This window comes from Cololabis saira, chromosome 19 (assembly GCF_033807715.1).
Source record: "Cololabis saira isolate AMF1-May2022 chromosome 19, fColSai1.1, whole genome shotgun sequence".
Taxonomy (NCBI): domain Eukaryota; kingdom Metazoa; phylum Chordata; class Actinopteri; order Beloniformes; family Belonidae; genus Cololabis; species Cololabis saira.
The window spans coordinates 19803697-19816786 of NC_084605.1; the positions used below are offsets into that span (position 1 = coordinate 19803697).

The 13090-nt window shown below is 47.1% G+C and overlaps 1 protein-coding gene across 1 annotated transcript in view; it reads left to right on the forward strand.

Annotated features, from left to right (window-relative positions):
- Positions 1-13090, forward strand: part of myocd (myocardin) — a 210439-nt gene that overhangs the window by 174265 nt on the left and 23084 nt on the right. The window contains exon 3 of the mRNA XM_061707915.1: positions 1629-1694. Within this exon, the coding sequence (XP_061563899.1) occupies positions 1629-1694 (66 nt within the window). The remainder of the gene's footprint in view (positions 1-1628; positions 1695-13090) is intronic.

Genomic DNA, 13090 nt, shown 5'->3' on the forward strand with positions numbered 1-13090 from the left:
CAGCGGCTGCTTTTTCAGGCCCAGTTATTGATAACCTGTCAGGAAACAAAACAGAGTCATTATTTTTTATTTTTTTTACCTGGCTTAAGAAATAAGAATCATATCTGCATGAAAAGCTGTTAACTGATTGGATTTTTTTTGTGTTATTGGCTCGGTCAGAGGAGGCCCATCAAACTCCCATCAGGCTCTGCTGCAGGCCGGCGTCTGCTCTTGCAGCGTGTGGCAGAGGTCGTACCAGCTACACGCTTTTTTTTGTGATCAACTGATTTTTATTATTTTGATGCATACAATTAATCGAACAGTTATGAACGCAATTGAATAGCAGAAGCCTTTAGGTCACCCGTCCCCCCACCCACCCTGTAGCGATCCAACAAGACAACAATAACACAACAACAGGACAAAACAAGCAAGACAAGAAAGCCAAAAAATAAATAATAATAATTTTTGATAAATGTTCAGTCAATATTCAGTTCTTTCAGTTTTTCAATGGCATGTGTCCATATTTTTAATGTCCTGGGTCCCGCACCGTGAATTCTTGCCACTGAAAGTTCCATATGTAGAATGTCCATAAACAGATTAAACCAGTGACATGTTGGTAGATCGTGTGGTGGTTTCCATCGAAGAGCAAGCATTTTTTAGTGGCTGTTAATCCTGCCAGGTACACAACTTTTTCTTTGTAATGCAATGTATCAGCTACATGCTGACGTGACGCGAGCGGCGGGGTCACGACCCCCTCCCTGTAAACTAAAGCAGATGCCAGATGAAGGGACGGGCCTGCAGTTGCGTAACGGAGGTGCTCTCCCGTCTCCGCATCTCTCAGAAAAAAGACATCCAAGCCGGAAGGTCTGACGAAAGTCTTGGAGAGGACGAACTGACAGAGCACAGAAACCACCTGAGCGTGGTGATTAACAACGAGGGGAGACGAGCGGAGGCTGAGGAGGAGGAACACGTCATACTTGTGTGTCAGATCCAGGATCCGACCGCGAGACCTTCAGATAACGGCCGAATAAAAACGCACACGTAGACAAAGAGGGAAAAGAAAAGTAAAGGACGCTGAGACGCAGGCAGACGGACAGACACGGAGGAGGCTCCGTGTTTACGACCTCGAGCTCCCACCTAGGCCACTTCTACACACACACACACACACACACACACACACACACACACACACACACACACACACACACACACACACACACACACACACAGGGAGCCGTGCACACGCTGTGGACCACACACTGCCGAGCAGATCTGTTTAAACGCCAGGAGCTGTGTTTATCATTCCCTACATCCTGCTCACAGAAATATTTGTGAGTGTGCAGCCTTGTCGTGTGTGTGTGTGTGTGTGTGTGTGTGTGTGTGTGTGTGTGTGTGTGTGTGTGTGTGTGTGTGTGTCCTATGTATGCATATGTGCTCATACATGCATGCATACTGATGGAGCTCACGTGCACGGATCTGCACGAGCAGCTTCAGCCTGCAGGTCAAGTTGAAGTTCGTTAAATTAAAGTGAGCAGGACTCTCGGTGTCCTCCTTTCCTCCGTCTCTCAACTGTCTCCTCATGTCTTTTTTCCCCTTTTTCTTTGCTCCAACTGTCAACCTGCCCCCCCCACCCCCACCCCGAACTCCAGTGCTACAGTTGAGGCTTCAGCAGAGGAGGACACGAGAGCAGCTGGCAGAGCAAGGCATCATGCCTCGTGAGTAACGCCCTCCAACACTGAGCCTCACAAACACACACACACTAACAGACATACACACTAACACAAACACACACACACACACTTCCACTTGCATGTCTTTTGTCTGCAGTGAGTGAGGCAGACAGGAGAATCAACTGCAAGAAATGTAAGCAAAATATTCCCCTTTTGCCAGATTTCTTATAAGACGTAGAAGTTGAAAGTTAAGCTTCTACCAAGATGAAATTAAAACACTTAAAGTCGACATGTTTAAATATCTAAAGTACATATATTTGAGTGTCAGAATGCCTAACAGCTCGAACACAAACTCTGAGGTAACTCAGCTCCTCTCATTTTGTACGGGGAGGCATGAATGTGGTCACGTGAGCGGTTCAGGACTTCAGTGTCCTGTGACATCACAGACCCAGCTCAGAGCAGAGTTGACAGTTCGGTTCGTAGTTTAGTTCCCCCACTTTTATCTCCCCTTGCCTTCGCATCACGCTGCATTTCCCAACATGAAGTGTGCGGCACAAAGCTGGAGCGCTGATTTCAAAAGGAGGCACAACTCCTGGAGGGGAGTGGCTGACTCTGCCCCTCACTGTAAAGACCTGACTGAAAAGGTTTTTGTTTTTTTACTTTATTGCTTTGATATTTTGACCAACTATGTTTTTTTTTGTTTTTTTTTTTACACAAATTGTAGTTATATTTTTATCTTTTTTTTTTCTGATGTGTGTGAGAACCTTTTTCCCATTTGAGCCAATAGAAACGCCTTCAGCATTCGCCATTGATCACATCCTCTCTCTATATATGCTCACAACTTTGTCTCCTTTGTTGAGATCCGGTTGTCGTTAGCAACACGTAGTCGGAGCGTTAGCTCGAGGTTGCAGTATTATTGGTGTATAAATATATCACTCCTGTTTCCTACAGTGAGTCCCCTACGTAGAAACTCTAAGAGACTGTTCATACGTGCGACGGTGCATGTCGATAACAGTCTTCAACCCAGACAACTACATTTGGACACATAAAGTTGTTTTTGGTGGTTTTTAATTAGCATGTGAAGATACTGGACTGATGTAACACCTGGTGTCAACAACACTGTTCATGCTCGCGGTGTCATCACACGTTTTCCTTTTCTTGTCGGCATCTTCATCCTCTGAAACCACCAGCTGACAGACATGCAGACTACATTAGTTAAATTTAAGTGCTAATTTTGACGTGTGTGTGATTAAGCGACTCTAATGTTCGTAAGTAAAGGACTTTGTGTGCATAACAGCAGTCATACAAGTAAGGTAACAACGGTCGGCTCATGAAGAAAAACACTTTCTACGTGAGCTGACCGTTGTTAACGCTTGACGGGCAGTACTTCTGACATGCCTTCATCAAACCACAAAAAATCAACCAAATGTGTTCCTGCTCAAACAAGCTGCGTACTTGGAAACTGTCCTGCTGTCATTGTACATTTTCGCTGGCTGGCGCTAACTGTGTAGCCACAAGGTGATTGGTCGACGTTCACAGTGACGTGTCAAAAGCTTAAAATTAACCTGCCACAGTGATGGACAGAACCCACAATTCATTGCAGCAACGCTTGACGCCCATCCACTCAAACAAACAAACTCGGGACGCTTCCAGCGCGTACGCGTGAATCAAGCGCGCCGCAGCGCCGCTCGTTCTGTCGGACTCGCACCGCGCAATGCTACATGTTAGTACTCAGCATTACTGCGTATTTTCACTCTTCATTCAACAAGCGTCAAGTGTTTTTTATTTATTTTTTATTTAAAGTTGCTGAATGTTTCCTGCAACTGTTTACATGATAACTGCAGCAACTGTAGCCAAGCATTCTATCAGTTAGCTGAAGTATTACCGCGGGCGGCGTTCATGACCACCTTTGAATGAGAGCGCTGTCTGTTTCTGGCCTGGCGGAAATTGTATTTTTTTATCATTACTCTGAGAAAAGTCCTTTGCGGTTGAACTGTTTGTGGAAGAAAACCGATATCCACGACTGAAAACCGAATGTCCACCTAACAAACGAGGAGGTCCGGCCCCAAACTGAAGCTGAACCACCACCTTCTGATGACATAGATCATTATGTGAAGATCATTATAATCAATTTACCTGATTAGGACAAGAGATAACCCTGTTTTTTTATAGTTTTCCTGTAGCTATGTTTGCTATGCGTAAGTAAGAGGGTTTTTCTGTACATTGCCCCAAAACACAGCAAGATATTAAGAATAATGACAATTAATCTGAAAGTTGTGGTTGTAGCAACTTTTTCCAAGGAAGTACGTCATTGTGCTGCAAACTAGACCACGTTAAAGCCGTGTTTCACTCTCCTGTTAGCTTTGTTTTGATCTTCTTGCAAACATTTCTTGTGTAAATGGCAGGCACAGGAACAGTAAACAACTTGAGGTGGATGATAACATTGAGGCTGGACCAGAACAATAAAGCCGCTGGTGCTAAATATTACGAAAGACGCTGAAAAGACACCAACAGTTTCTGCAGAGATTGAGTGAACTGGACCATTATCTTCAACACTTGATCTATTTTTAGTTTAAAAATACAAGTCAGCGCAGCTTCAGATGATCGTTCAACTGACAGGCCAACAGGAATTGTGTTAGGAGTCTTTGAGAACAACATTGATTCATTTTTTCAGTCATAATTTGTCCCCTTTGATTGATTGTACTGAAGCTTTCTGGTTACCTGCTGTTGACGTCACTGTCTGTACTTGAAACCAGATACTTATTGTTATGCGTTTGTTTAGAGTTGTGGTTTCATTTGGTTGATCCAACTTGGGTCCAAAACAAAAACAGTTTGGGGTAAGAGAGCGATTCCTTCATTTTCTGGGTTCCCCTGGCAACCCATCAGTAAGGCTAGCGGCACAGACTGTGTGAAAAGACCTGCGCAACCCCTTGTGATGTCACAGCATTGGTTTTCGTTTTGAACAGCATCATCTTGGAAGAAACCGATGCCGTCCAACCTGGTTTAATCCCAAAAATAGGCAAATGGGCTGCCCATCAGCTGTTGGTTGGTTGGCTTAGCTAATGCCAACCAGCCAACGCAACATGAGCGCTGCTAGCCGTTGCTCGGTCTGCTCCTTGGAAGGCTATAGCATCTCAGGGGGCCTTTGGTACAAGACTGTGGCGGTGGTTCAGTGGACTCAATTTTGGAGTTAGCTTACCGTAGTCATTCAATGAACTGCAATTTTTTGCATTTTACGCAACTTAACTTAATCTCCGATCTGGAGATTTGCCCCTCCGCCACCAGCGGAGATTATTAGTCGCTGCGCGAAAGCAAAGTTACAGCTGTCCAAGCGGGTTTGCAGCGGTCTGGCGAACTCATGGAGCTTAGCGCTGCGCTGCAACTTGTGGTTGGCTCGCTCCAGCGACCATCCATCATGGCTGGCACGGTTAGCCGTAAGACACAGAAGTGGCGTAAGCCTGATCCGAATGGGTTTCAGACCGCAGGGGGGCCGTTGCTGCTCTTGGCTTCAGAGCCGCTTCGAGTCTCCAGTTTGTACGCAGCGTTGCCAACAACAAAAGGTCAAAAAAACAGACAAAAGCAAACACCAGCACCAGAGGAGACCCTCAGGTCCAGGAAACAGACCTTCAGGTTGGTGGAGGTTCACATGCATAGTTCGGTCCAGCTACGGTCAAAGCTGAGCTGTTCAGTCGGGCTTTTCCTCGTCCCCGCGTTCATGCGCTCGAAGGAAAGTTTGATAGGTGTCGACATGTCTGTTTTCTGCTTGTTAGTTTGGGGCTCTGAGTTTGTGGTCATTTTGTACATCCTGTACACTTCAGTTTTTTCTTCCTCGTCTCTGTATCAGCTTCCTCTGTTGTTTCTGGTTCTGGGCCCGGGACAGGAACTGTGGGGCATGTAAGCCGGTTCCAGTCCAATCAAATGTTTACATGTGTATTAGCTTGACTCTCAGCCACGTCGTATGGCTGTTAAAGCCTCACTCTGAAGAGTTTAGTTTGTGTCTCCTCGCAGTAACTCTGTCGCCGAGCAAAAAGATTTCCACTGCAGACTGAAGACAAACAGAAGTGAGCAGTTAACCTTTTGCAGCGGCGAGCGCTTCAAGTTGATCCAAACTCTGGACGTCTTCGGAGATGCATGAATCCACGGGGGGGCCGACGTGGATGGATGCAGGGAGGGAAGGCAGGTGGATGTGTGCAGCCGACGGCTGACCGCCCAGGAATGCTCCCGGCCCTCGGAGGGGGCAGCCTGTCAGCGGTCACCTGTTTACAGCACAGCGCCGCATCAGCGTGGAGGAATGCCCAAACATGACAACACGCAGCGGCCGGTTGTCGTTTACAAGGCGGAGGCTTTGTTCTTTTAGTGTCGCATAAGTCACTGTGACGAGAACGCGTAAACCCCAGTGTGCTGCACGTTCTCGTAAATCCTCAGCGTCGCTGCGACCGATGGCGTCCCGCACTCCTCAGCTCTGGAGGCCAACAACTGTGTTCACGAGAAAGCAGCGTGACACTTCACTGAGCTTTTATCTCTTTCTGGGACTTTAAAGTAAACGCCAGTGCTTTTTTGTGGGTTTCCACCCCCTTTTCTTTTTCTAATGGTTCCTCATCTGCAGGAACAACAAGGGGACTGGGTGACTCGGGTCTGCAGGCGGGGGATTTGTTGAGTGATATCTCTGGCACCGTTTGCCATTTCACAGAGGCTCCAGCGTCCAGATAAACCGCTGGTAAGTGTGCGGGGGAACGGAATCCAGAGGCCCGACGAGGCGCTATCAGTTTCTGGGAGTCTGTCACAGATAAGGCAGCAAGGAGAAACACAATTGGCCGACGGGAATCTAAGCGCTCTTTCAAAAAAAGAATTTTCAATTGGCTGTTTATCTCTTGATTGCAGGCGGTGGCGCAGATGTAAGAGCGGTTGCAGGGACACTTTTTTTTAAAAGTGGTTTCGTTTGCATTTTTGCGCTTAGCCACGAAACCCTCCTGAAGGCAGCACAGCATCCAGGTCCGGCTAATCCTCCTCCTGCCGCTGCTGTGGATGTGATCCCTCAGATGCTGGCCGGCTCTGCCTGGCTGTGTTTTTCCTGCTGGGGAGATGGACGCGGCGCAGGGTCTGTGTATATATTACCCAGGGAACATCTGGTGTTTATTAGACTATTCAAGAATCCGCCCCGGCCTCTCGGGCCTGACTGGCGTGTGGCCTGCATCGGAGCGCGCCGTCTGCCTGCTGGCCGCAGCTCCGACTCCGCGCACACATACAATCTAATATTTCCTCATAAAGATAATAGAGCTGTAGCTGCGGGTTTACTGCATGAGCTCTAAAACGTTCGTTTCCACGGCGGCTTTGAACCCCTCGCCGGATGGAGACACGAGGGGAATAACTCCCCATCCATCTAACCCAGAAGCGCGGTGTTTACATTTGACCGATGAAGTCGTCAGGTATTTGTACTGCGAGAGGTTTTAAAGTGTGTAAACTCCGACTCGCCGTATCATGTTATGTCCACGCCGGCCAGCGGTTGGCGTCAACAGTTTAGACACACTTAAAGCTCTGCACATACCTGTGATGTCACATCGGGCCTCGTGGTGACAGAGACATGGACATGTGACCATGGCGACGTGACCACAACTGGCAGTTGACACCGCTTCCCCCCTGAGGCCAAACGCTGGGTCGTTTCCCCTCCTCCCTCCATCGGCGCAGCCTTTTCCCACCTTGAATTTAATCTCTCCTCAAGTTCTTTCTTTTCCTTTATCACCTTTTATATAAGCTTACTTTCACCTCTTTCTTCTTCTGCTTCTGTATAATTTCCTTCACGCTTTCCTCATTATTTATTTAATACTTAGACATGTATTGTGACATCTAGACATCTTCGTGTTTTCTTTTTTTACCTTTTATCTTCTTTACACACGGTTTTTAAAAGATAGAGTAAAGCATTTCTGGATAACATCCTGTCTGCTGATGGTGGAAACAAATCACCGAACACTGACTACACTTGTTTGTCGTGGTTTTTTGGGGGATAGGCTGCCCGCCACTTTGGTTCTGGTTTACAGTCGAAGGTTTGTGTGTAGATTAGGGGTGGGCAAAAATATCGATATGGCAATATATCGCGATACTTTTCCAGCCGATTCGATATTAAAAATTTGAATATCGATTTTTTTATTTTTTTTATTTTTATTTATTATTTTTTTTATCCCCGATTTTTTTCCCATTATATCACCCAGTGCTCCTACCTAAGTCCTGGGCATTGCCACTCTCTACTAACCCTGGGAGGGCCCTGCGCTGAGCTCAGGTTTTATTTCACGTTTTATTTCATTTTATAATTTATTTTTTATATAACACAATTGCCTGTCCTTAAAAAATGAAAAATAATGGACAGAGGTTTATTTATTTATGGATTTATATCTATACTGACTGATCACTGTGCCTGTCCTTGGTTTTAGAACCATCTTTCTTGTGTTTATTGTCATTTGCCACATAATTAAAGCAACCTCATACTAAATTTAATGTTAATTTTATATGATGTAAATAATATGAAAAACATACAAATATGTTGTAACTTTAGCTTGTATAGTTATAATAAAACATTGTTTTGACTCAGTTTGTACCATGAATTGTCACTATAATCTGATGAACGTGCAACTCGGATTTTAAGATCCATCACTATCATCTGATGTACATATATACAACTTGGATTTTAAGATGTGTAATGCATTTTTAAATTTTTCGGTGAACTATGTAGAATATAATAATCGGGATATCGCATAATCGGGATATCGCAATGTGTATCGTATCGTGGCTCAAGTATCGTGATGCGTATCGTATCGTGAGGTCGTTCCCAATACCCACCCCTAGTGTAGATATTCATTCAATGTGACAAAAACGTGTTCTGGGTTAGAAAGTGTGTAGAATTGCTTACCCTACCTTTAACTGTTAATCAGTTCTTATATTATTTATTTACGACTTTCACGTTTCTTCTGATGTGAGTACTCCTTTTTATCGTTCTTGTGTTATATTTTTTGGTTTCTTTTGCATCAGTTATTTCCACAACCTGTTTCCTTAAAGGCGCACTATGTATGATACCAAAACAAAACAAAAACAGTTTCTCATTTAAAAAAAAAAAAAAAAAAAAAAACTGAAAGTTCCCACTATGCTCTGAGGGATTTCCTTCCTCATGGCGGCATTAGCCTTGCTCTCATTGGCTGAACGGGGCTGAACCCTCCTACCGCATATATTTGACATGCTAAGGCACCCATCAGCAGTTAGACTTGGCTTGTAGGTGAGCGTCTGACTGTTGACACACACTCCTCCCAGCTCCGTCTTAATGCTCGCTCTGGGTTTTACTTTTAACATGATTGACATGTGAGAAGGACACGCCCTCAATTTGAGTGTTTGAAAATCGACCAAATGCTGCAGTGACGTCGCCTCCAGTGGAACAAAGGGGTATTACAAGGATTTCTCCACTCATTAGCACAGTATTTTAGACCTACATATGTAACACGGTGTAGATATTAATTTGTTAAATTTTTAAATACGTTAAGTGTCGATGTTACAGCCTCAAACCTCTTCTTCTAATATTGGATTTCCTTCATTGTGCTCACTTCTCTTTCCTTCAGATTTAATTCCCTCTGTTTCCATCCACCGTCAGGAACCCCTGCTCTCATGAGAATGATATCTAATTTAAATTAGAGATTCAGGGAAATATCTTGCTTATCTAAAGTTTAAAGATCCTTCCTGCTCCACATTAATCTCAGTTCAAATGAAAACCTTTCTGGAAAGTTTCTCATGAAGTGCTTCAGTTCAGATCAGTTTTTCATCAGACCGTAATACTCTACCTTTGATGTCCAGCATAAAGCTCAGTGTCTTTGACTTATTAGACCACGATTCCATGTCATCCCTCAGAAATCTCCCACTAAAAATTACATTTGACCAAATAAGAGTTGTTTCTCTGTTGCTCTCAGATAATCGAACTGATGTGGTTTCTCTCTCTCTGCTGCTGGGTGAAGCGTCCTGAGAGTGAGGTGGATGGATCGGTGGGTCAAAGCCGGGTTAGTTATCCCTGATTATTTATCCTGGATTTAACGGAGCGAGATTGTGGAAGGCAGAAAAACTCACCCACTGGAGCCTTTTAATTAAAGCCTCTCCATTTATTTTTGTGTCTGATAGGAGCAGCTGGGCAGATATTAGAAATGATCTGAAAGAAATATTGATGATTGAAAGATGAACAAGGCTGCAAGTGGGATGTTTGTTGGAAAAAATTATGTGAACGAAGAGCTGCACTGACGATAATAAAACGATGATGAAAGGAGGGAGACGAGACAGAGGAACAACTAAATAAACCTTAATCCACTATAAAATGTGGAAATTAGGGCAATAAAAGTGAAAAAGCACTGAATATGAGTACATATAACAAAGGTATTACTGAAGGAAAGAAGAGTTTCACAATAAAAGCTTGTGTTAAACCGTCATAGAGGATGAGAATTTGAAGTGAATTGAGTATTATTTTATTGATCCCCAAAGAAAAATGATATTGATGCAGTATAAATTGAATATAAATAAGTAAAAATGTTAAAGTAGCTAACAAACAAAAAAAAAACAAAAAACAAAAACAAACAAAAAAGTGCAGCAGAGAGGGAGAGATGAGTTGTTGCCTTTGTTGCTTGGCAACAGCTGAAATGGTGATGTCACATGTGAAGTTGGCAGTTAACTCAGGTTAGACGACATAGATTGGAAGTAACCGGCAGCAGTTTGATATCAGGGGTGCAGAGACGCTCCTTCACAGTAACACATCCACTTTCCTTCTTCCACTTCTGCTGCCACAGCTCTTAATTCCCCACAATCCCAGTTTTTCTTCATCAGCGCTCCAATCCTTTCCATGTTATGTGCCAGTGTTTCTGTCTACATTCATGTCTCACTTTTTACGCTCATAAAAAGCGTCTTCTTTCATTTTTTTTTTTTTTCTGTAGGGGTCACCACAGTGCTCCATGTTAGTTTGATGAAGGTTTTTATTTTGGATGCCCCGATCCTGACACAACCCTCCCATGTATCGGGGATGAAGACACTATGGGAACAACCTCAGTGTCGACATGTAAAGATGCAGGGAATCAACCCTCTAAAATATTATCTGTATAAATTTGGATATATTCAATTTAAACACTTCATCCACCATGAAAGTGTAGAGGAGAGGACCGAAAAGCAGGGAACTGAGGCAGCAGGACTACAAACCAAGTCTTTAAATCAAAAATCAGAAAACTTCCCCAACCAGAACACAAGAACCAGGAAAACCACAGGAAACAGACAGACAGATGCGGCAAGGGAAAGACAAGAAAATATATAGACGCTGCCAACGAGACACAGGTGCGAACAATTAGCAGAGACTGGGCAAGGAAAATCAGACAAGGAAACAATTTTCAGAATAAAACAGGAAGTTAACCAATCCCAAAAACATGACCTGAGGAGCAGAATGAGAATTCCCTCATATAGCCGGTGGGGGCCTTGGGGGCCTATGGGGGGGGTTGCCTCATGGCGGTGTGGGGGGTGGCTGGGGAGGGCTCGGGCGGGGGGCTGTGGCTTGGGCGTCTCCGGGCCTCCCGGGGGGGGCTGGGCCGTGGACGTGGGGGTCCCACCTGGAGGGCCCGACCCTGCCTGGGTGGGGGGTGGCTGTCTGCGCTGGGGGGGCATTGCTGCCTTGGTCCTCCGTCGCTGGGCGGGGGCCAAGTGCCCCTGCGGATGTGGGGACTCCGTGACCCTTGGGGTGTCCGCCGGGGTGGCCTCGGGGGGGCGTGGGGCCGGGTCCGGGGAGCGGGCCTCCCCTGACCGGGGGGTGCACGGGCGGGCGCGACGGCGGGGTGGCACCATTCCCAAGTATCTATGTCTTATGTTGTCAGTATGAATGGGAGGATGTCGGGCCGTTTCCCCCTCCGTCTGGGGGCTCCGGTGGCGCCGGGGGCGCCCGTGGAGGTACGGTGGGGCCCTGGCCCGGCCCGGAGGGCCGCCCCCCGTCTACTGGATGGCCGGTGGGGGGACGCGGGTGTCTTATCAGGGCCGGCTTTGCTGGTCCTGCTTCCTGGCTTCGGCCTCCGCTCCCCCTCTTTCCCCCCCCCTACACGATTCATACGTACATAGGCGAAGGGCGGGGGGTCCGGGTCGTGGGGGGCACCGTCCCGCGTGGCCCGGCACTCCCCGCCTCACGGTTTTAACAGCAAAATAGACACTGCACATTCAACACTTAATAAATACATTTGACAAGGACACGTAGTTCGGGAGGGGGGGGGGTCGGTGTCAATCGATACTTGGCCCTCCCCCCTCCCTGTTTTTATGGCATTAATCACACGCACTCAACACCAGGGGCGGGAGGGGGTCCCACATCACCCGCGTTCCCTCACCGGCATGGGACGGGTGGGTCGGGTTACCCGGGCCTGGCGGGGCCCGCCGTGCAGCCTGGGGTGCCTTCTGGCGGTGCTGGACCCCCCCGGGGAGGGGGAAACGGTGCGTGATTGTATGTCTGTGTCGGTGAGAATGCGGTATGGAAGGGTCCTGCCATGGAGGATCTGAGCCTCCATTGGCAGGACATCAAAACTTAATAATTTATGAATATTATATTATACAAAGATGGTTATTATTATTATTATTATTATTAGTATTATTATTATTATTATTATTATTATTATTATTATTATTATTATTATTATTATTATTATTATTATGTATAGTATATTATATTATTATTAGTATAGGTATCGGATAGGTGAATGGATGAATGAATGGGATGCCTGGGTCTGGGGCCCTCCGTTGTCGGGCCTGCGCGGGTGTCGCCTTGTTGGGGGGTTCCCTCTCTCCGGGCCCGTCTCCGGTCCCCCCCGCTGCCTCTACGGCGGGGCGCCCCTCTGGTCTTGGAGGGCCACTTTCGTGGGGGACGGGTGCGCCTGCCCGCGTCGGCGGCCGGGGCGGCTCTGTCTCTCCGGGCAGGCTGGCCCCCTGCCGGGTGGGGGTCGTTGGCCTGAGGGGTGAGGGCCTCCTGGCCGCGTGTCCGGCCCGGACCGGGTGGCCGGGGATTGCCTGGGTCGCGGCCCGCCGCCGCGGGATCCCTGGCTGCTTCTTCCTGCGCCGTGGGGGTCCCGCCCGCGGGCCCCCTCGGCCGCCGCCGGGGGGGGGGGGGGGCCTCGCAGGCGGTGGGTTGCCTCCCTCCTACTTCTCCCCTCTGTGGGGTTGCCGGTGGCCTGGGTTCCGGGCTCTTCCGTGTCGGCCTCTGGCCTCGCGGGTGGCGGGGTTGCTCCCCCCCCCTCCCCCACTATAGATACACTTCAGGTGGAGCTTTGTTTGGTTTATTACACACACACACACACACACACACACACACACACACACACACACACACACACACACACACACACACATATAGTCACCTAGTCACATGCATATACACACACACACACACACACACACACACACACACACAC